The sequence below is a fragment of the Daldinia caldariorum genome (assembly GCF_022478825.1).
Source record: "Daldinia caldariorum strain CBS 122874 unplaced genomic scaffold F4812scaffold_4, whole genome shotgun sequence".
Lineage (NCBI taxonomy): Eukaryota > Fungi > Ascomycota > Sordariomycetes > Xylariales > Hypoxylaceae > Daldinia > Daldinia caldariorum.
This window is the reverse complement of record NW_025953040.1, coordinates 335,640-358,674: the sequence shown is the minus strand read 5'-3', so window position 1 is coordinate 358,674 and position 23,035 is coordinate 335,640. Positions and strand designations below refer to the sequence as shown.

At 47.1% G+C, this 23,035-nt stretch overlaps 5 protein-coding genes across 5 annotated transcripts; 2 read left to right on the top strand and 3 right to left on the bottom strand.

Annotated features, from left to right (window-relative positions):
- Window positions 1-2,823: 2,823 nt before the first annotated feature.
- On the bottom strand, window positions 2,824-3,384 carry F4812DRAFT_457100 (uncharacterized protein; the record flags this gene model as incomplete). Its single annotated transcript, XM_047937109.1, has 1 exon — window positions 2,824-3,384. One exon carries the CDS (start codon window positions 3,382-3,384, stop codon window positions 2,824-2,826), a length of 561 nt encoding a protein of 186 aa, XP_047792014.1.
- Window positions 3,385-8,631: 5,247 nt separating this feature from the next.
- On the top strand, window positions 8,632-9,577 carry F4812DRAFT_299771 (uncharacterized protein). The gene is made up of 4 exons (XM_047931214.1): window positions 8,632-8,842; window positions 8,915-8,984; window positions 9,043-9,379; window positions 9,454-9,577. The coding sequence occupies exons 1-3, from the start codon at window positions 8,726-8,728 to the stop codon at window positions 9,372-9,374; spliced, it is 519 nt and encodes a 172-aa protein (XP_047792013.1). The 5' UTR covers window positions 8,632-8,725; the 3' UTR covers window positions 9,375-9,379; window positions 9,454-9,577.
- Window positions 9,578-12,618: 3,041 nt separating this feature from the next.
- F4812DRAFT_457097 (anaphase-promoting complex subunit CDC23) lies at window positions 12,619-14,767 on the bottom strand (the record flags this gene model as incomplete). Its single annotated transcript, XM_047937108.1, has 3 exons — window positions 12,619-13,836; window positions 13,910-14,603; window positions 14,670-14,767. 3 exons carry the CDS (start codon window positions 14,765-14,767, stop codon window positions 12,619-12,621), a joined length of 2,010 nt encoding a protein of 669 aa, XP_047792012.1.
- An 849-nt stretch (window positions 14,768-15,616) lies between these two features.
- F4812DRAFT_450191 (terpenoid synthase) lies at window positions 15,617-16,797 on the top strand (the record flags this gene model as incomplete). Its single annotated transcript, XM_047936066.1, has 2 exons — window positions 15,617-15,736; window positions 15,874-16,797. The coding sequence occupies 2 exons, from the start codon at window positions 15,617-15,619 to the stop codon at window positions 16,795-16,797; spliced, it is 1,044 nt and encodes a 347-aa protein (XP_047792011.1).
- Window positions 16,798-18,703: 1,906 nt separating this feature from the next.
- Window positions 18,704-21,524, bottom strand: F4812DRAFT_457095 (uncharacterized protein; the record flags this gene model as incomplete). Its single annotated transcript, XM_047937107.1, has 2 exons — window positions 18,704-20,644; window positions 20,700-21,524. 2 exons carry the CDS (start codon window positions 21,522-21,524, stop codon window positions 18,704-18,706), a joined length of 2,766 nt encoding a protein of 921 aa, XP_047792010.1.
- Between the last annotated feature and the right edge of the window lie 1,511 nt (window positions 21,525-23,035).

Here is a 23,035-nt window from a genome sequence, read left to right as displayed (position 1 = left end):
ATTAACGGCGAAAACAAAAAAGAAAATAGAAAGAAAAAACGTGCAGTGCAGGTTCTCCTCGTTTCACTCCGGGACGGGTTGACGTCGGTAACCGCTCGGCACTTAGGGGGGAAGATTACCTAGATCCTGGATATTGCTTGAGTTATTTATTTATTTTAGGTACTTATTTAGGTATTTATTGGATGTTGTGAGTGGACGGACAGTTTAGAGAGAGCATTTATCAAAAACGAAAGAAATCCGATATACCTACCTCCTAACTTAAGGTAATCGCTGACGAAGGACGAATAAGCCTTAGGTACCTCCTACCTTTAGTGACGTGTCCTACGTCCGCTATTCATCTATCTATCTATATTACGTTCCCCAGCTTATGCGCTGCTCAGGTAAGACGATGCCTAGGTAGGTAGAGATGGAAAAGGGAACTAAGGTGCTGAGAACCGCTGGTTGCTCCATGACATACCTATGGTACTTTAGGTATGTATTGCTGCGATCGATGTGTTATTATCTATCGATCATACCTATCTGACCTTAGGTAGGTACCTACACAGCTTCATGTCTTAGATGGTAAGTAGTAGTGTCTTCGCACCCGCCGATGCCTTGCATACCTATCTAGGTACATACATAGCGCATATCCGTTCAAGATACCAGGGAGGGGGAGGGAGAGGGGGGTGCGTTTACAAACCAATAAGAAGAAAAGATCACCACCGCATCGCATTACATGTGTGTGTGTGTGTGTGGTATCGATGCCGCGGGAGGTCATTAAAAAGAAAACAAAAAAGCTTGGCGGTTGCATTCTTTCTTCTCTGGCACGTTTCTGTCTAAGACACTGCAAATCTTTATTTGAACCGCGGGCAGGGCTTGGCGAAACGTGTCGGGATATAGGATGGAAGGTATACAAGCAAACATTTAGATACCTACCTCCTCACATTAGGTACCTAGATATTAACCACCTATTTATTTATATGATTATCTTAGGTGGGTTGGTAGGTAGTTGCGGATTATACAAACGTAACATATATCATGCAGCATGGGGAAAGAGATAAGGTAGTGTTTATTCATGTTCACGTTAATATTGAATTGATATTAGCGGCAGGGGTAAGTGTGTAAGTGTGAGTGTGAGTGTGAGTATACGTCAGGTAAGTGTTCCCGCGACGGTTTACTCAATAGCCTATGCAATTCGTCTCTGCGTTACCAATAAAGTAGTATACCTATCCGCACTCTATCACAGCTCGAAGTTGGTTACAGGTTAGGTATTCCCTACTTCGCACAGCAGCGCGGGCACCTGTACTAGGTAGCACTTTCCTCTACGGCACCATCCATGACGCAGATCCCCGGCCCCGAGACCGAACCCCAGACCCCGGGGCAGGGGGGGCGGGGGAGCAAAATCAAAGAAGCAAGCACCACGGCGAAACACAGGCAGGAGGAAAGAAGGAAAAAACATCGTGTGTTATCCCGGCGCTCAAATAACGCGATACTACTACCACTGTATTAGGTATCTACGAAACGTCGCCGAGACCTCTTCGACCGTTCTAGAGTGGATACAAAGGGTATTTAAGAGGGCAGTTGCCAATATCTAATTCTAATTTAAGCTCCTGGGAAAGGGAAGGAGGGGGGGGGATCGGACCCGATGCTGCGTATTCCACAGTTCGCGTTTCCCCGGTTCGCGTTCCTGTTCCTCCCCAACGCGGTAGGTATGTCGAAATAGCCTATGATCCCTGTCTCGCCTAGGAGTCTTTATTTTGAGGTCGTCAACGGGCAGGGCTTCGCGAAGGTTAGTTGTCAGGTAGGTATCTAATTATAATTCTCTTCAGGCGAAGGGAAGGAAACAAAAGAAAAGGGAAACAAAATTAACGACATGGCCCGGATTCGGCAACTCCGTTCGAAAAAGTTTGGTTTTCAAAGCTGGTCGGGGTACGATGTGCCATATCGATTTTCTATTAACAGGTAGCCTTGGCGTTTATGTTTGGTTTCGTTTTGTTTCTATTTCGTTTCGTGGCTTCGACCAGAATCGACGTTGGTTACGTACTATGTGCTGTGTTTTAACGCTGCGCCTCGTGGTTCTATCAATAGCCGCCACGCGATCCTGCCGGGGTTAATACTTCTCTTTCACCTCTAATACTTCTCGTGGCCTGAATGAATTGTACTGCCACATGGTGTATACCTATACCATTATACTAGCTTCGCCTAATATCGGTAAGCGAAAGACGGCTTCATAAAGGAGAAGAGAAAGAGAAAGAACTAAACGGATAGCGCGAATACTAAATCGAAGCCATGTGTTAAAGTATACAGTACATACCAGACTCTCGGGTCTAGACTTCAACCTAAGATAATAGAAATTCACAAAGCAACAATTCACATAGATGATCAAATTTTTTCTCTTTGTTTGAAGTCACAGTAAGCTCGTCTATTCGTTCCATCTATTTGGTATCTCGCTATAGCATAACCAAAGGGGTATAATTGTCCCTTCCACAGCAAATCAAAGAAGTGCGACCCTCAAGTATATACATGTAAATAAAAATCGCAAGATATATGTCAACGAATGTGGAGAAGGGTGATAAATATCCAGTTGCTTTTTGTTTTCTGTTTGTTGATTTTTTCAGGAAGGGAACCTGACCAGCATGCCATCTTCTACTCCGCCGGGGAAATCTTTTGTTCTTGTTCCTACCAGCACGATCCCTCAAGGTCGTGAAAGTTGCGCAAAGCTCCTAAGGCTCGCGGCGGGTTGGCGGTTGTAAAGGATGGGTGATGCCAGCCGAAGTGAAATCGTCGTATCATCGTTTCCAAGCGCCTAGCGCACTACGCCTTCAAGGAAATGCAGCAATTCGCTTACGCGGAGAGCTTGCCAAGAACGTAGTTGCGGGGGACCACCATAGTCTCAACATCACGGCGGGCAGGGGCACCACCCCCGAGGGTAACGATGAGGTCTACTTCCGGGGTTGTGACGGTCTGGATATCGTCGGGGTGGTAGTAAGCGCTACCGCAAGGGAACACTTGGCATCCGGACACGGAAACCTTGGCCTGGGCTTGCATTTGGCTGGCCGGGTACATTTGCTTGACGCCGTTAACATCGCCGGGGTTTACGATAGCAGAAACATCGAAATATGTGAAGCCGTTCCAGCCGTTGAAAGCAACCTCAGCGAGCATGCCCGGGACGTTAGGGGCACCGTCGTTGAAAGAATAGGCATTTCCGATCCATCCCTGAGGGAACTCTACTCTAGCCTGGCTGAATCCTCCGATCGTGATGGGGTCGATAGGGGCCTGTCCTGCAGATGGAGTGAAGGTGATGTGGCGGGTGGTGCCGTCCTGGTTGATGAAAGTGAACGAGTTGGCGCTGACCAGAGTGGCCGAAGCAGCAACGACGGCGGCGATCTTAGTGAATAGACCCATTTTGTTTGTTGGTTGGTTATGTGTTGATGTAAGACTGGCTTCTAGATTCAGTTGATAGGGAATGTAAATTGTAGCTAAGGGTTATAGCTTCGTGTTAAATGAATGTATCACTAGTAAGCTTTGAAAGGAAGGAATGATAGCTACCAAGGAGCTGAAAAGAGAATGTATAGAATCAGAAGATTGTTGGCGTTATAGAAGTGGTAGTCAGACTAAGGGTGCGGGATGACACAAGGTCTTATATAAAAACTGGAGAGACAAAGACCACGCGAGGTCGGCTCATGGTTCTCATCTCATTGTTCTAGCCCAACCAATCGAGGAGTCCAATGTATCCAAGGTATCCAATGTACAAGAAACGTCCAACACGCCCCAGAGCGAATATGCGTTAGTAACGGAGCGGGGGTCATGGTCCGAATCTACAATTCAGAATCCATCCAATCCCCCTGGTGCCGTGGATGTATCAGACAGCGCAGCCACAGCAGCGCAGCTCGAGGAGTTAACTGCGGAGGGCGAGAAGGATGACATGTTCCTCAAATCAAGGTTGCATCTCAGCGCAGCCCGTCCAGCAGCTTAGATGGAAAGCCTCACACTAATGGCCCCCTCTAGCTAACAAACGTTGTTAAACCCAGATATCTGAGCCTAGCATTAGTCTAGCGGCGGTGAATATGAGATGCTAAAGTTGTATGCATCGTCTCTGAATCCATATTATGGACCACCGAGCCATTCTAGAAGACATTAGTGGCCAGCGACACTCCAAAATGCTCACCCTTCGAAGTTGCGGAGCCTGGCAGACGGCATCTGACGGAATTCTTGGCGATGCTATTTTAGGGCTGACGGGTAACGATGGGGTGTAAGCTTAAAATTTCGACGAGGATGGCTAGATGGTCACCCCGTTCTGATAGGCAAAAATTGGCGCTTCCACCAATCCGATCGATTCGGGTGGGCTGTCTGTTAGGATAAGAAGAAAATTTACAAAGGACTAGAAGGGGCAGAAGGGGGTGGCACACAAAGAAAACAAGCAAAGGATTTCTGCCCTGCATTAGCAACTAAGCAGCTGCTGGACTCGATCTAGTTCTAGAACCCGATTGGTCGGCTATCAGATCTTGTTCCTGGTACCTGACATATCCCCATGTGGCATTAGCACTGATGTGGCAGGCCGTGAGAGGATGCAAGTCTCGCCCGACAAAATTGAGAAAGAGACATTTTATCACCACATCTAAGTCTACAATGATGTAGCCTAATAGGAACGCCGCCACAATCATTGGGCTTTCTGCTCCGGCTGAGATTCTTTACCCGGTCGCTTTTCCGAGAGTAATCAATACGTGGTGCCAGTTGGTAGAATAAGTGTGCAAAATAATTGTTCACATCGCTGATAGACTGCTGACATGACAACAACCTTGTAGGGTATCGCGAAGATAATCATGTTGAATGGAATAAGCGTATTCCTTGCGCCTGAGATGGAGCTCCATTCGGTAATATAGCTTTAAATGGATGAGCAAGACAATGTAAGCACATCGGTAGTTGAAATTTTTTTGGACTTTGATTGCAGCTTACAACTTTTTTCTTTGGTTCTCCGTTGTCAACGCAACGTACTGACACATACATATGTGATGGAATATTGAACAAGCTGCAGCTGCATGTGCTCAATAAGGCGCTATAGCGCTGATGCCCAAGCAAATTTCTCAGCCATGAGCACTAGGCGCAACTAGACTTCGTGAGGGGAAGTAAGGTAGACGTTCTAGTCTTTCGTCGGGTAGACATGGAGGGAGGAAAGTAGGTACTTGAGAAGAACTTTGTGTGGTCTTTGGCGCCATCAGGCTTGGTCGTTAAGCTCTCCCACCTTGCGTTATTCACGGCCGAGTGGATCGATACAAAGCAATGATCCATGTTGGCCTAGCTTACCTATGTAGCCACTAAGACACCCGGGTGTTGAGCCGGAATCGACCGAAACCAACGCCTAGAGCTTTAGCTACCGAGTTAGATACCCACAGCTCCGGGCTAGGGCCCGCGGCTTCACACCATTAACCACGGGACGGGGGTGTAAAAAGAAAAATAGGCAGACGGGATAATGTCCTGCTTCGCTTTGGCCACGCGTACAACACTATCCACACAGGCTTACGGGCAGATTTCTCAACCGAAGTGGACAACATATTTGGTAGTCGAGGAAGCTATAACCCATTAGCCAACCACAACCCAAGCAACCGGATAGTATTCGACCATGCATATACCGGAGGACTTCGATCGAGGCTTAAAAAATCTCTTCACTTTCCCTTACGTACAGATCACTAGTTCTTCGGCCAAAGTGCGGTCCTTCATTTTTTTTCTTTTTCAATTTTTTTTTTTTTCACGGCATTCTGGCTGTTAGTTGCTGTGAACGATGAACTAATGCATCGGCGCAAGATCCTTGACCAAACCAAGCTCTTGGAAAGAGAGATGGTATGTTATACTCAACGTATCAGCAATTGACGCGCGGAATTCCTAGGCAGCCCTCAAGTCGCATCCCGTCCCCACGATCGATAGGGTAACTTAGGTGTGATGATTTACTAAGATACTCGCGAGAGTGGATTTAAACCATCACATACCTAAAAAAAGCTTTCTCGAGAGGGCGAAGAAGGCAGCACGGAATGGCAACTTCGAAGCAAATTTCAACGCTAAGAATGGTATCCTGCTGCAGCCGAGTCCCATGGCGCCAGTCGGTCTCGTTGGTGCAAGACAGCCTGTAGATACACCCCTCGAAGTTATCCGCCACACCGACATGTTGGATGTACTACTAGAAACCGGTGAGAGTTGTTGTTATAGTTAGCAGAAGTAAGACGCCATCATTACCATGCAAGGTAAAGCCTATCAGGGTAAAGCCAGGAGTTGAAAATTTTCCGGGCCGTCCCTTGGCGTATTTTCTTGTCAAATATCCAATAGGCATCGGCGGAGAACTGCAGGTCGAAGCCGAACCCATCAAAATTTTCAGGAACCACGATGTAACGGAAATATCGATTGCGACGTGCTATTGGCGATTCTGGATGGGTGGTGATCCGATTGACTCAACGGAGAAAGCCATCTGCTACTCTCATTTCTGCCGCTGAATAGAAGTCCGAGAACCAACTCTTGGTCACCGGCCTTCCGAATATCGCAGGCTGATTCTCACAAGAAGCCGACGGTTGGATAGACTCTATCAGACCTCTTGGTTTTTCTTTCCCGTCCGCCATCGCTTCGAAATAAGCCGACATTGCAGGGAGTTTTTCTACCCGTGTCCTGTGTTCTCAATTGTTGGAGAGACGAGACAGCCATAACGAAGAATCCCGTGGTATGCCTATCAGACCTAACAAGCTTCTTCCGGGAGGCTGGATAAGAAGTGTTTGCTAGGTTTTTATTCGCAAATCCAAGGGGGTAATTCGTAGCATTTGCACGTTCTTCATCGTGCCATTCATTATCTGGCTGCACCAAATTATTCCGTCCTTGGAATATTGAGTTAAGCATGCCACTCCAGCCGACAAAGCACAAGGTATGTTGATAATATATGGTGTTGAGATTTCGGATGGCGGTTTGTAAGAAACGTGCGTGTGGTTATAAGATTTCAGTTTCGAGGAGAATAATTGGGGAAGTTCCATTGCTCTAATGCGTTTTTCTTTTTTAATCCACGTCCAATGTGCTTGTCGATCATGATTGCTATCTTTAGGTATCTAAGATTGTCTATGGATAATGGATCTAGTATAGTATTGTTTATCTACGGCAGCTACGACTATTGAGTTGAATATTATGTCGAATTGTTATGCATACCTCTATGCGAATCAAGTTTAGGTATTACTCCTTCTTACCCTTATGCATCATCTGCTATCAAATCCCATTCTTTTCTTCTATCATATAGTGTGCTTACTTGCATTTATCTTTACCCTTTTCAATTCGACCTACATATATGAAATCTCAACCAAACCACAATTTAGTTCCATCGTGATTTGTCGCATAGATTCGACACAATCTCATACGATCTTTCATTTGTACCTAGCTTTTAATTCCCACCTGCGCATTTCTTCCCTCTCTAAATATTTACTAAGCTTGATGTTTTGTCTTTTTTTTTTTTTTTCTTACTTGACGACCTGGATGCATAAAGGCCTCATGCTCAATTTAGTGTGGGTGAGAGGAAAGATAAAGAAGAAGGGGAAAAGAACGTCGATATTCTTCTGGTGGGCTTGGCAGACCAGTCAATGGTAACTGGTAGCTCAGCAACACGAGGTTTTCCTCAGTCATCTCGGTAGCATCGTTACATCCATAGGCCGCAAGAGGGATAGATTCATGGCCGCCACCGTGTCTCTGCACCAGCCCTGCCAGCCTCTCTGTTGATCAACCAGAATAGCAGGGGAGGCTCTTCGAACACCTATCACACCCTTGGCTCAACATCATCAACCCCGCCTGATTATCTGGTTACCTACCTTATCTATCGCACGATCCCAAAGAGCTATTTGTTGAAGAGATATGCTGGCATGTCCGTACATCTCACGAGTAACAATCGTTGGCTGAGACTGTTACCTCGTATCACACACTAGGAACGGACGCTTACTCTACACTCTACACTATAGTAGAGTTCCCATTTCGTACTCTGGGGTGCTATCGCTGGATGACACCTAGATCAGATGCAACGTATCCTACCGCCGCTCCGTAATGGTTAGGCTAGACATATAGAAAGGTAGGTAGCTTAGCCTTGGAGCTAAGTATCGTTAGGTAGCGATTCGGGGTCGAAAAATAGCTCTTCTCCTAGCTTCACGACGAGTCATTACGAGACGGACAGGGCAATTTAGGAAGAATCGTGACCGGACCAGGTGTCTCTATTTATTAACACGCCGGAAGTGTCGCATCACGTATCCGACCGTACGACGACGGCTACGAGTGTAGTAATAGAGTAGAGGTGTATCGGTCATATGGTTGGTTGCCTCTGTGGCTTGTGAACCCCCGGACAAGCGTCGGTCCATATGGAAACTATCCGCCATTGAGATGCATGCCATCATTCAGAGAGCTCCCAGCCTTCAAGCTTACAATGTAAGCCTGCGATTACGGGCTGGACCGGCCGGATCGGGCTACTGGCCGTTGCCCGCCGTAAGGTTGCAACGAGAGGACTCATACATCCTAGGTCCGAGAGTAAAATAAATAGGTGGCTGTCCTGCATGTGTTTCCACCATACTTATCTCTTCAACATCTTATATCACTCGGTATCTCTCAATCGCTACCCGTCGAGTCTTAACTGACATTACAGTCGTTTCGTAACTACAATCGCTTAGTGATTCGCGCCGAATAATAATAATAATAACCTTATCAGTCCTCTCGCTTTACCATCGTGGTCAATATACAGATCAAAATGCAGATTACTCGGATCCTCGCACCCGCCGTTGGGCTGTTTGCTGTTGCGAATGCTTGGGGTGAGACCGCGGTTTGGACAACGGTTGTGGAAACTGACTACACTACCTACTGCCCGGTATGTGCAATATATTCAGCATGATATGAAGACCGCTTCCTTGGAAATCAGTATAACTAACTCGTCGGACAGTCTCCTACCACCTTCGCCTGGCACAATGTGACATACACTGCTACGACAGAGACCACTCTCACCATCACCAGTAAGTCCACAATTAGTCTCTTATATACTAAAGCCTACCGAGACTAACATTGTGAAAGACTGTCCTTGCACCGTTACCTACTCTCAGCCTCCTCCAGTCACCATAACCTCGTACCCTACGCCAACTCTTGTACCTACTGGAACTGCCCCTACCTCTTCTTACCCCTATTCCAACGTGAGCTCAACGATCATCACTTACACTCCGGTGCCGTCAACTTACATCTCCGGAACTGTCCCCATCACTTCTCCTGAGGTTCCGACTAACGTTCCGACTAACGTCCCCATCCCGCCAACATCCTCTCTCCCGGCTCCAATCCCCACGGCGGCTGCCAGCAAGGTTGGACCTATTGGTGCTCTTCTTGCAGTTGGTCTTGCTGCATTCGCTCTGTAAACGAAGTATTGCGATATCTCGTACTATTGTGTTTTACAAATACCCCTTTTTGCTTTTTTATTTAATACCTTGGCGGCAGATGATTCCCCTCACCTTTTGGATGAAGCTATGATTTGATGTGGTTGGCATCTGGGAAGCGGAAGTGTTTAGCGGCCTTGTTCTATACCCTCATTAAACCAAGCGATACCCCTGGGAGCTTGGCACGCTGTTTACGACGGATGATTTTGACGAGATAATGTGAGCTGGCATAAGGAAAGGCGGAGTTATGTTGAGAGGCTCACACGAGGGGAAGGTTTGGTCTGGTTTGCATTTGGTATATTAATCTGCGTGTATGCACGCATATTGGCTAATTCGATGCCGACAAGCTTCGAAACTACACTCCCTGAAGCTCACCCGGTATCTGGGTGGTGCAATAATAACGTATATAGAAAAATACTATCTAATAATCACCAAAGCTGTACCTTTGCATTGTACGTATCGTGACCGTCACTATGAAAACATGAAATCTTCAACTAGTAGTAGCCTAGCTGTTGTCGACTGATGCATTTCAGCTGAACCTGAACGCCATCTTTGTAACCCTAAGCACCACGCACAGGAGCACGACCTTTTCCGTACCTGGGAGGCGCTTTTTCCCAACCTAACCTAACCTAACCCGACCAGTTCGGACAACTGGCCCCCCTCGAACTAACCCAGTCCGCAGAGCATTTCCCACATTCGTCCTTATCGTGCACGATGCATATGCGGGCTTACAGTGATTCCACGGCACAGTTATGTGTGTGTGTGTATGTGGCCCGTCTTGCTTATTGCTTGCTTGGCTTGGAGCTCCACACGAGGGTAGGTAATCTCAGATGGGAAAAAGATAGGTACCAGGTACCTAACCTATGCTAAGAGGTATGTATGGTTGGTGTGCATGTTTGCTGCATGCGGAGACGAACGGGTTTTTCCTTACCAGTTTTCGTGTACCAATGTAGGTTAGGTATGTACGTGTGTTAACTACCTACCTAAACTAGGTGTGTTCTAACTAAGGGGAAAGAAGTTTTTTCTCGAGGCTGGTTTACTTACCATCCGTTGTTGGGAAGAGCTGGTATGACGTTAGTACGCTTTGGAGGGGTGATATTGTGCACCATCGCACTTAATACCCCTGCAGCGTGAAATCGCCGCTGACAGGCGGAATCATTTTCCCTTATTACTATATTTTTTTTATTTAAAAAAAAAAACTTCTTTTTAGGAGTGAAGAGAGTGATATGGAATTTCCTCACAAACCTGCTTTACCTATCATGGAAGGGAGCTACACTAGTATGAGCCTACTGCAAGTCTGACAGCTTATTCGGGCCAACATCTTTATAGCGTAATGCGTGATGCTTGATCCATCAGATAGATAGATAGGTAGCTTAACTGGGACTAATAACCAACATCATCATTCGAGGATTCTTCTTCTTTCGTCGTCGTTCCAAGGTCGGACTTTCGCTTATTTGGGGATGTGCCGCCACTCAACTTATCTCCCGCCCCTCCTTATTGTATGTACATTAGAGGTAGAGTAGGTAAACGAGTGAGCAAGCGAGTGACTGACTACACACTATCGAAGAAGGGAAGAAATGTAACGATGTGCTGCATGTGATTGCGCTCCGCACAGGTGGTACGGTTTTTCTGCTTAGCCGCCAAGATGCCGTGGAGCTCGTATTTGCCTCTGCCGCCCATGCAAAGCGACCTGTAGCTCTCTACGTTTCTTCTCTCGCGGGGCAAACGAGTTGTCGGGCTTGCTGGTTTGTGCGATGAGATGACGTGATTGACAGGACTTTTCGTTGGAGATAGAATGTAGACAGGTAGATGCATATATAGTGGTGTATTTGTCTGTTTGGATATAATATGGGAATGGGAATTCTATTGGGTATCTTTTATGGGCTTAAGAGAAAGAGAAACATGTCTTTGCTGTAGACGGAACGCCTCTCTGCCTCGCTAACTAAGGCTTTGCGGCGCTTGAATGCTCATCTTCTACGTATGTGATATATACTACCTACGGTACTCATACGTATTACTGTATGAGTCGCCCGCCAAGCAAAGAACGGAGTTTTCTCGTAACAGCTGGTAACGCGTTTTTTGTTACGAAAACCAGGCACACACACACACACACACACACACACACACACACAACGCTATCCCAGCCCACCCCTCACACGTGAGAATCCGTATCTTTTTATAGTCCTCATCCAAGACACAACACGACTACAGCCAGTACCATATCTCTGGCTTCGGTAACCGGGTCTAAGACAGGTACCTAAGGTTAAGGCAGAAATCGCGGCGCAAGGGAAGACTTATTAGCTAGGGCCGAGGGGCGGGAGTTGAAAGTTCGATGTAACCTACCTACCTACCTAAGGTAAGCGATCGTCGTCGTCTAGGTATACTACGGTGCTTTGGGGTAGGTACCTAATTTACATAGCATTGTGCGATATGTGGAATATCTTCAACTCCGGATCTATATCCCATCCCATCTCACACTCCATCCGTATTCTACTACTACCTTGGCTATACGCGAGAGCGAGTAACAATTTAGCTAAAAAAAAAAGGCCATGTCTCATGCGTTGGCGCATTATGATTAGTCGCTGAGATATTATGTATCTAGATTTCCTCCCTGTCGTATCTCTGTATTGGGTACCTTTTTACCTGCCCGTCATCGAATGTTCTTAATAATTGAGTACCTGAATAAGAGGTAGAGAAGCGTGCCGGATGCAAGGGCCCATACAACCAACCTCTGCACTCACCCACGGTATCTAGATCTTGGAGGTGGCTAGCTACTACTAGGTAGATAATCTTGGGTGGGAGTCTGCTGGTGCCGAATAAATTTTGGTAGGTTAGTGTCTTCTTTCGACAGCCATAGGTTACGTTGCTGAGAGGTTGGTTCATGCCGAGATTTGGTTTCAGAGTCAAGCAACCGCCCGAGCATTGTGCGGAGAACATTCTTGCTCTCGATACCACTTACGATCGGCTACCCGCCGGACGCCACCATCACATACCTACCTAAGGTAACCTATCTGCAACAGAATACATCGGATACGCTCAGCATGGCGGAACACGTCTATATCGCATCCTCACAAAACTCCACGCCTTCACCAAAGTTTCATGGATAGATACCTAATATCATAAATCATTAACCACGATCGACGCGTAAGCTACGGGCTTCCCAAACCACCATGTAGCATTAGACTGTCGTAACTCGTTAAGTGTCGCAGTGTTGCTATAGATAGGCTCATCCTGATGATGAAGGTAATTCCATCCCGCTAGCCTCCATCCTTGATCTAACCTCTCTTATGAGTGCCTTCGCTTCCTCAACCTCGACACCGTCTTGACATAGCTCGTTAGCTAAGCGGTTCGCCGTAACGTAGTCCTCCGTCCTCATCGCGTGGCGCGCGAGCCACATCCGGGCTTTGCTAGTTGCAGCTGTTACTCCTGTACCCCCCTCTCCACGTCCGGCGCGATCACCGTCATCATCTGAACCCTCTCCTGGCGAATCGTTGTGTATCGCGATACTTTCGCCCTGGCTATCGCCTACTCCGCCATCTTCCTGTGCTACACACATTTCCATGTAGGCTTTGGCGTCTTCTTCCTCGCCCATACTGTCGTACATGTTCGCGATCTGTAACAAGATCTCCGGGTCCATATGCGCACCTCGGAGACTACCCGCTCTTCCCCCGCTTCCGCTACTACTACTTGTGTCGTAATAACTCTCGGCAAGCAACGCCCGTTTTAGAGCTTTGATTCCGTCTTGGTTTCGGTTCATGCGTTGTAAGCACGAGCCAACGGCCATCCACATTTTTCCGTCCCACGGTCTGAGACCGGCAGCCTTCTTGTAATACCATAATGCATATGCATGCATCTCTAAGATCTCATACGTCTGTCCTAACCCGTACCACGCCCGGTAGTCTCTTCGATTTACATCCACAGCCCGACGATATGATTCAATGGCCGCGTGCGTATTTTTAAGCTCGACATATTCATGTCCCATGAGAGTCCAGGCGGACAGACATGAGCGATCCAGCATTAATGCCCGTCGGAAATATTGTACAGCTTTCTCGTGCAAGGACAATAATGAATAATAATTGCCGATAACCACGCATGATTCTGGTCGGAATTTATCAACACTACTGCATAAATGCGCTAGGAATGCAAGCTTGGGTCGTGCGTTCATGACGTAGAGTATGTTCGAGTAATGATCGAGGGAATCAAGTCGGTGAGGGTGTAACGATAGAATGTTGCTGAAATGTTGTTCTGCTGTAATGAGGTCTTTTGCGTGGTATGACAGCAAGGCATCGCAGGTGAGTAGGAAAGATGAGGTTGGGAAGATATGGAGTAGCTGTTCGAGGGAATTTGCGAGATTAGGATCGTGCTGGTAGAGCTCGAGGGAGGTGTGTAGATGAAACATAAAAGAGACGATGTTCTGCGGTAAGCGAGGCATTATGCGATTGAGCTGCGGTGAATTAGCGATCATGACTCCAAGTAACTTTCTGGTATACCCTAGGTTAGGGAGGTAGGTAACATACATCTTCGACCCGTGAGATGAGTGCAGTCATCTCCAGCCAACAACCCCAATTCATAGGGAATAAATGTACGCTGCGGACCAGCCAATATAAAGCCAGTTCTTCGTTCTTTTCTTTAGCAAGAACCATCCCATATAGATATTCAAGCCATCCTTGGCTACCTTCTATCTCTTCGCCGTCGTCTGATTTCCTTTGCTCGAACCACGCTTCTAAAATGCGACTGATTGTTAATAGTTGTTTGTTGATGCATGTGCCAATGTCCTGAGGCCCCATTACTATCTCAGCATCCTCATCTTTACGCTTCTCCCCCGAGAGGAATTTGGCATATAAGGCAAGAAACAAGCTTTTCTGGCTCAGCCGTGGTAATATGTCGGCGCTACTTGTTCTGGTGCTAGGTGCCGTGGCTTTGCCCTTCCCCTTGCCTTTGGGTGTTGTGTTATTTGGTTCTTTCGAGGTTGCTATACCCGTGAACAAAGCGTCGGGGAGGAAAACTGCAGCGCATCGGTCATATTCGCGGCAATCGAAAAAGGATTTAGCTAGAAGATACTTGTTGATTTCTTTAGCCTCGAGTAATGCTTCGTTAGGGTCGACATTCTGGGCGAATGCTGTCGATGCGTATCCGTTAGATATATCTGACAATTGCGAATCGTCTGGCGATGCTTCAGGTTCGGGAATGGCGTTCAGGAGTTCGGCTGCCCTAGAGTATATCCTAGATCAGAATCTATAGCTTGCTATACTGTTAACGACGAAGGTTAACAATTACCATTTGGAAGACTGGTAAAGACATCGCTCAGAGCACTTTATAACTGCTTCCTGAAGAGCGCTTCGGAGCTGTGATTTTTCTTTATTATTGAGAGACATCGTTTCATGGAATTGTTGCGCTTTGGGGCAGTTCGACGCGGTAGTGATGAAACCACGTCGCAGCTCAATTGTGCTCCGAGTCGTGGGTTTTATACATTTATAAATGTGCAGGGACAATCTTGTATGATAGTATGACTTAAACACGTCATATTTTCAACCCGCCATTTATTTTTGTAACAGCGAGGCTTCATACAGCTCTCACATGAATGAAGATGAACAGGAGCTATGTCACACATCTTAGCTCTGCCCCTCGAAAATCAATATTGGAGCTAGGGTCTAGGGATATATGATAACGATAAGATATTGACCAATTCTACTGGAGATCGACATAGGTACGTACATAGCGCGTGGTCCCTGATCTAGGTTAGGTACCTTAGGTACCTATTGGAAAGTTGAAATAGTGAAACTTTATGAAACTTTATGAATGCTGGAAAATACTTTAAACGCGTAGACAGCACTAGGTAGTAGTGAGTCGTGACTCCCAGGCGAGAGATAACCACTGTATTGTACCACCTATATAAAGTAAGGTTACGATTAGTTACATTGTGCAGCAGGCTAGGTGGAAATTAGAAATTAGACGCAACGGAAAAGTCGAGTTAGTGTGGGGCACCTCCTTATAAAACAACCAGACAACTTCTTTCCCGGGCCCGTTATAAGAGGAGACTTCAACTCCTTATATTATTCATCCATAGGTTGGTTGTACCTCCTAACCTCCCTTATTTCTTCCGTCGTAAACTCTAGTTCAAGTCCCCGAGTCATAATAATCAATCAGTCTAACAAACATCTAGCACTTAAAAGCTTATTAACTACCTAACCTATAATTCTAATTCAAACGCTACGTCGGCAAAGATGGCAAAGAAAACCACCCGCAAAGAATTTGAGTCTGTTTTTCCTCAGCTCGAGGAAGACCTCCTAGCTTGGGCGAGGCAATATAACCTCCCTCAGGAGCAGCAGGATTGGTACAAGAAGGTGAGATTTGACTCTGACCCCTCTTTTCTCATCACTTTTATCACTCAACTTCGTTTACGTCCCTAAGAATCTGGTTTAAATCTCATACGCGGGTGTCATGTACTACTTTCATGTACTTTTACTAACTCTTCATGTAGATGCTCCGAGAAAATGTTGTTGGCGGAAAATGCAACCGTGGAATGTCAGTTCCTGACTCGGTGTCTATCCTTCTCGGCAAGGAACTATCCGAGGAGCAGTATTTCCAAGCCGCCACGCTAGGCTGGCTGATTGAGCTTCTTCAAGCCATGTTCCTCGTCTCTGACGATATCATGGACAGTAGCATCACCCGGCGTGGCAAGCCTTGTTGGTACCGCCAGGAGGGTGTTGGTATGGTTGCTATTAACGATGCTTTCCTTCTTGAATCTGCCATCTACACTCTGCTCAAGAAGCACTTCAAGACTCACCCCGCCTACGTTGACATGTTAGAGCTCTTCCACGAGGTAACGCTGCAGACCGAACTCGGTCAGCTGTGCGATCTTCTCACCGCCCCGGAGGACAATGTAAATCTCGACAACTTCAGCTTAGAGAAGTACACCTTCATCGTCATCTATAAGACCGCCTACTATAGCTTCTACCTCCCCGTTGCTCTGGCGCTGCACATGCTCAACATCGCCACCCCCAAGAACCTAAAGCAAGCCCACGACATCCTCATCCCCATGGGCGAATACTTCCAGATCCAGGACGACTACCTGGACAACTTCGGCCTGCCGGAGCACATCGGCAAGATCGGCACCGATATCCAAGACAACAAGTGCTCCTGGCTCGTCAACCAGGCCCTGAAGCTGGCGACCCCCGAGCAGCGCAAGACGCTCGAGGAGCACTACGGCCGCAAGGATCAGGCCCACGAGGCCGAGGTCAAGAAGCTCTACAACGAGATGGGGCTCGAGAAGCTGTACCAGGACTACGAGGAGAAGCGCGTCGGCGAGCTCAAGGGACTGATCGGCCACCTAGACGAGACCGAGGGTCTGAAGAAGGGCGTCTTCGAGGAGTTCTTGAACAAGATCTACAAGCGAAGCAAGTAAAAGAAAAAAAGAAAAAAGAAGAAGAAGAAAGAAAAAAGCGGATCAGAAATTAGAGGAGACAAACGAAATTTACGGAAGTTTATCAATTCCTGATATGGAATCAAACTGGTAAAATAATTGGGGGGATGTCTACTAGAACGGGCACAGGAGGAGGAATTCTCGATAAATGGCTTTAGGTTTCTTCTAACTAGACAGCGCCGACATGAATAATACCCTTGAAATTTACAGTTCGATAATAAGAGCACTTTGCACCCCCCCATAAAGCCTTTTTTTCCACATCTAGCTCGGATGCTTTACCAAGGAAGTATCATCTCCGGACCTTACGGTACTACAGGCTTAGGTATTACTTAACTCAATTGAAGTGAGTACCTAACCTAACCTGCTTGATACTCCGAGGGTTTTCTTGTGAGGTAGCATATGCATTCATATACCTAGCCTCTGTTCCAAGTTCGCCACCTACGTACCTACCTACATAATGCACCTAATGTATACCGGAATTCAAGAAAGCTTTACATTTACAGCACGGATGTCGCACGACGGTCTCGATCGGCCTAAAGTGTACCTAAAGCACCTCATCTTGGGGATACGCAGACTCCCTAGGTACCTAAGGTTACCCCTGCGAACTTTTTAAGTATTCCCTTCGCTGATATATCTAAGATCTAGCCAAGTACCTACCTAGCTATCTACCTGGTAAGAGATAAGTACGTATCCGTTCCGAAACGTGTTCCGATGGGCGAGACGCACGCGGTCTCGATCAGATGTGTTCAGAGGCAGGTACCTAACCTAGGTAACCTAAGGCATCTAGGTACCTACCTAGGTAGGGTATGACCACCAGATCCGAGCCAGGTTTATTTGGGGAGGGGGGCGGTAGGTGGTATCACGACATCGTACATCGTAGACTTCGCCTGGTGGTTGCATATCGATCGTAGAGTTTGCGGATTAGAACCATTACGCGAGGTCCCCCCTTGCGCAGAGTCGATAATGGAAAACAGCTTTCGTCGGCTTTACCAAGGACATTTACCATATGCCCGCTAGGACACGGGTTTGATAGTAAAGGTAGGTAAACTATGATGTAATAAATAGTGGTACTAGATTGTGCTCAAATCGTCTTGTCGAAACATTAGGTATGCGTCTAGGTACCTAGGTAGGTAGGCTTTGGGCCAGAACCGTACATTTATATAACCCGTCCTCGGCAGTGATAAGCATGGTGAGTTCCTCGTCACATTTGACTTTGTAACAGCTTCGAATAAGATTATTCCCTACAGTAGTAGCTGCCGAGAAAGTAAACTGTTTAATATGTCCCAATCAAGTAGTCACTTATCAATATCTCATTAGAACCAACTTGTGAACAGGTGAAACTTTCAAAAGGGGGAATCTTTATTTTAATTTATCTAATCGAAAGCATCAGCTGTCTAATGCAGAGTATTACAAAAAGAAGTATCTAGGCGCTTAGCCAGTTAAATAGGAGGTAGGTAAAGTATAGGAAGAAGGTTGATAACCAAGACATCGGTTGTTACCTGTCTTTACTCCTCCCGAAATAGTATTAACCGTACGAAAGGACGCAGGTGCAGATGGTATAATCAGTAGTATCCATATCCCGTCGTAAGCGGACCGTAATAAGTTAATCCGTTGAAATTCCCTAAAAATGCATTTCTTCTCTTCGCTTCGCTTCCCATGATTTTATCTTTCATGATTGCTCGCTTGTTCGCTCGCTTTCCGCAATCGAATGTCCCCGGAACTCCGCCGCTTTTTATAAGAGATAATCTTGACGTAGGTATATAAGGAAATGTTAGATAGGTAACCAGATACCATCCAGCCGTTAGTCGAATTAATAAATAGGAGACGTCTCGCAATATTAAGGATTAAATGGCGTAATATAGGGGGAAGTAAGTAGACAGATATGCCATTATACCACTTTCAAAGTGCCTGTCCTTCCAGGCACCGAATTATAGGCGTTATATTCACGCTCTTTCTCCCTTGCCTTTTCTCTTTCGCGTTCGAGATCTCTGTTTCGAGGCGGTGGGTTCGACCGTAATTGCTCCCGATCCCCACTACGCTCGGGAAGAGTTGGGACAGGTGGGACATGTCCTCCTACGGAGATCTTCCGAGGAGGGGCACCTTGGGTTTTGCTTCTAGTTCGGGAAAGGCTTGGGACGGGTGCCGTTTGAGAAGGCCGCCGTAAGGCGCTTCGCGGCGGAATATCGGCATCACCGTTTTTGTCAGATATAAGGTCGACCAGATGTGCTGTACCAGCAGGGGCCTTAACGCCGTGACCCGTATGTTTCCTCGCCCATTGCGGTGCTTCCTGAAATCTGTTCTCTTCTAAATCAACTAGCGGTTTTGGCTGGCTATGACGGGGTGGGTGAGAAAGCCCGGTTGGCTGCGAGGAAAGGGGGTTGGGGTGTTCGTGTGCTGAGAATTTATTGCTTGAAGGGAGAGGCGGAGGTCGTGATGATGAAAGAGAGGGTCTTCGTGCATGGGCATGAGCATGGGCATGTGAGGGCGTGCGCACGATACCTGCAGAAGTGCTCGGGCGTGTCGAAGAGGAGGAGGAGCCGACACTACGCTGTCTTGCAGAATGTTCAAGAGCTGATGGGAACCAGGAAGAGGACTTGGTTTTATCAGCCGGCGTCTCTGGCTCGGTCTTCCGATTTAGCAGTGAGGGCCCCTCCGTAAATGCATCGTTTCTATGTCTTTGCCGCCCTCGCTCCGGTTGATCCGTCTCCACATGGGCCTGTCTCCGCTCTTCATAACCTTCGCCAAGTAGACCATTACCGGTGAATCCATCGTCATTTGTTGTATTGATTCTGTCTATTAATTTTCGTTCGGGTTTGTTGTTCTTCTCCACCTTCTCGGCCACCACATCGGAATTGGTATGGCGGGAGGTGATATCCTTTGGCATAGTTGATACGTCCGGTACAGGCGGTAAGAAATCCTGGCCAAACTGAGATAGCCGTTTATCAAACCGCTTCATGTCGATAAGCGGCTCGAATTGGCCAATTGCATACGGCGTTTCGTCAACTGACACCTGGAGACGGTGACCGTTTATCGAAGCAACATTGGCTGACTTCTTTGGGGCTTGAGCAACGTTAGGTGACGTGATTTGAGGGGGCTTATCATCCGTCTTCCTGATCGAGATTTTCCTCGACGGCTTCGGAGCTGCAGGTCTACGATCCACAAGGTACCAGCTCCGCCAACCCTGTACCTTTTCCCTAAATTGGGCTGCAATTTTAGGATCTTCTGTGCAGAAATACTGGACGTAGTTCTCTGTGTTTATAAAGACGGTTGTCTTCTGTTGACTCTTCACTGCGAAGCAATATCGCTTGGGTGGTTTAAGATGCCTCCGCATCTGCGACTCTGTGGGTGTATAGATATCGTAATCGGATAATCGACACAAGCTCGCAGCATCTTTATCTGTTGATTTAGCGTCCGGCTTCTTCGCGGATATTATCTGGCCATTTTCAAGAAGCGTTATCCACCTCTTGTTCCACTTGCCGAGGCGATTTGAGTGGTACATGTATAGTTGAAAACCTTGCGGGGGTTCGTCGAGGTTTGGAACCGAGTCGATGTCCAGCTCCCAATCTTGATCTTGGGATTCGGACATTGCGACTGTCAATTGGTTTTGAGTATCCCGATCCCAAGAATTCATAACATCTCGAATATGCTCATAACGACGCAAACAACGCTCCAAACCCAGCGCACCATAAGTTTCCTTGACGACGCAATTCGATCGGCTTATATCTCGGGAGCCTGTCATCTTAGAAGCATGGGCTATTATATCGTCCGCAGTCGTCTCGGGGGTAACTTCCACGCTGAAGGTATGATGTTTGCAGCGGACCGCAACATTCTATGATCATATTAATATGCATTTCAGAATGCGCCAGTTCACAATTTACACTTACTCGTTCTCCTGCATTGATCGCAGAATGAGGGGCATCCGTCTGAGGTACAATTCCCCTCCCTCCAACCTCTATCCCGGTTATTTGAGATTTTATAGGCTCGACGCTGGCATTTGATGACGTCGGAGAGACCACAGGAGATAACCCATCTCGATCTCGGCTTTTCCGCCCCTTGGTTAAGAGGGCAAGCTTCTCAAGTACAGGACTTCTCGGCTTAGGGGACTGCGCTTGGAACGACGGTCTCGGGCTATTTGCCAACTCTATTTCCAGCCTCTGAAGATCTTTTCTCTTCTGCTCGGCTATGAGTCGGCGGTTTTCGGCCTCTAAGCGCGCAACTTCCCTCTTCAACGCCTCGTCTTCCTCCTCGCTGTTTACCCTGTTGCGCCGCCCATCTCGACTAACAAGCCTTCGCCACCCGCTCTCTTCGCTCATCGCGCTCTTCGCTGTACTAGGACGGTTCTGATATTGATCCATCGTACTTCGACGCGGCGGATACTTCCGCGTGCTTTCCGTATGGCGCAGGTGATGTCGCGGGGGAGAATCGAGCGCGGTAGCTGGGGCATCAGTCTCCTTTTGTCTGATGCTGGCGGTTGTTAACCGACGTGGTATAGTAGGTACAGGCACAGGGGGGGCTATAGGAGGTTCCCATGGGGGTGGTGGATCGGAATTAATTTTTTGGGTTGCATCGACGTTGACAGCGGCGCTACCTGCCTTCCTACGGTAGCGAGACATGGATCGAGCAATAGTACTGCTCCCAGAAGTAGTACTCCCAGATGGTGTACTGGAATTCTGCTCGCTACTTTGGCTGCGACCGCTTTGAGCCGCCATTTTTTCTATCTTGGTTTCGGTTGATGGAAGGCTTCTTTCCCTCAGGCTTCGGGCTCGCAAATTGAATTTATTTTCGAGAGTGAAATCAAGATGGGAGAAGTTGGGCGGTGACGAGCTAGCTGGTAAGGTAACCGTCTCGGACCCTGTCGACATCATGCCAGGGGGGTTGTAGACAGACACACGCGACAAGGGGGAAATGAATCTGTGCCGCTACCTGACCCACAGAACAGGAAAATGACGATGTCCGACGACGTGTGCAGGGAGCGCAGAGTGCACCGAAGCAGATCGTACCTAAAGCAAACTTCAAAAAGAGTAATGCTCAAGTACGAATCCGGTATAAGATATGAATCCAGACGTCTTCTACACGACAAGACGGCAGAACGGCACAACAGCACAACAGCACAACAGTACAACAGCACCACTTAGCACTAGTGTATAAGTGTATAAGTGTATAAGTGAAGGCCAAAGGTTCGCTTGTGCTTGTCTTTTTTTCCTTTTTTTGTCTCCTCTCTCAGTACTTCCTCCTAACCACCCTACCTAATCCCATGGCCCATGGCGATTGTAATAGCGTAGACTTGTAGTGAAGCGTAGGGTTTAACTGAAGATAACTACCTAGGTAGAGATAGTAGCGCTGTAATCTTCTCTAATTCATGTCCGTCACCATCATCTGATGTACGAGGATGGATCCTTGACTCCAGGAAAGGATTTTCAATTAAAAGCAACTGATCAAATTGGGTAGATTGCCGAGAAGGTCAACTCTCCATGTTATTGGTAGAGAAAAGATGTTGCAAGGGATTATCTACCGGGAGATGTCCATGTCGGGCCTGACTGGCTGGACTAGGTCTGAGTTATGTGGAGTTAGGTAGGTTTTACATCTTAATTATCGCGAATAATATCCGGCTGGTTAATTGGGCTGGTAGATGATTGTGGGTGGCTAATAGATGAACTTAGCAGCCTATGATTGTTAAAGGCGGCCAGACAGCGTGGCTAGAGCAAGGTACTACTACCTGCATGACACGCAGCAGAAAAAAAAAAAAAAAAAAAAAAAAAGAAGCTAAAGGGGAAATTTCCCACGTACTACCAGCACTAATCCACGTTAAGTAAGGTTAGGTAATCTTGGCTGCGGTAGCTTTTCCAGCTTTCTTATGCAAGGGCCATTTCAGGTCATTAAAATGCAGGGAAATCCCGCATCGCGTCAACGATCTCCGCTGAAACTACTACATAGTACAGTGGACAATCCGGACAATCAGGGACCATCGAGGGGCCTGTGCTCGCCAGGCACAGAAAAAGCCAAAAATCGCAATTGAAATCTTAATTGGTCCCACCCTGCCACTTCTAAGTTCTACCTAACCTAACTTGTTCTTCTTCATGCGCTTGTTTTTGTCTCAAGCACTTAAGACACGAGAGTCAGGTAAGACAAAAGGGTATTCATGGTAAGCACTACCTTAGGTATGTAGGTACATAGCTAGGAATTATATGTAAATATTCTGGAATTCTACCTATCTACTAGG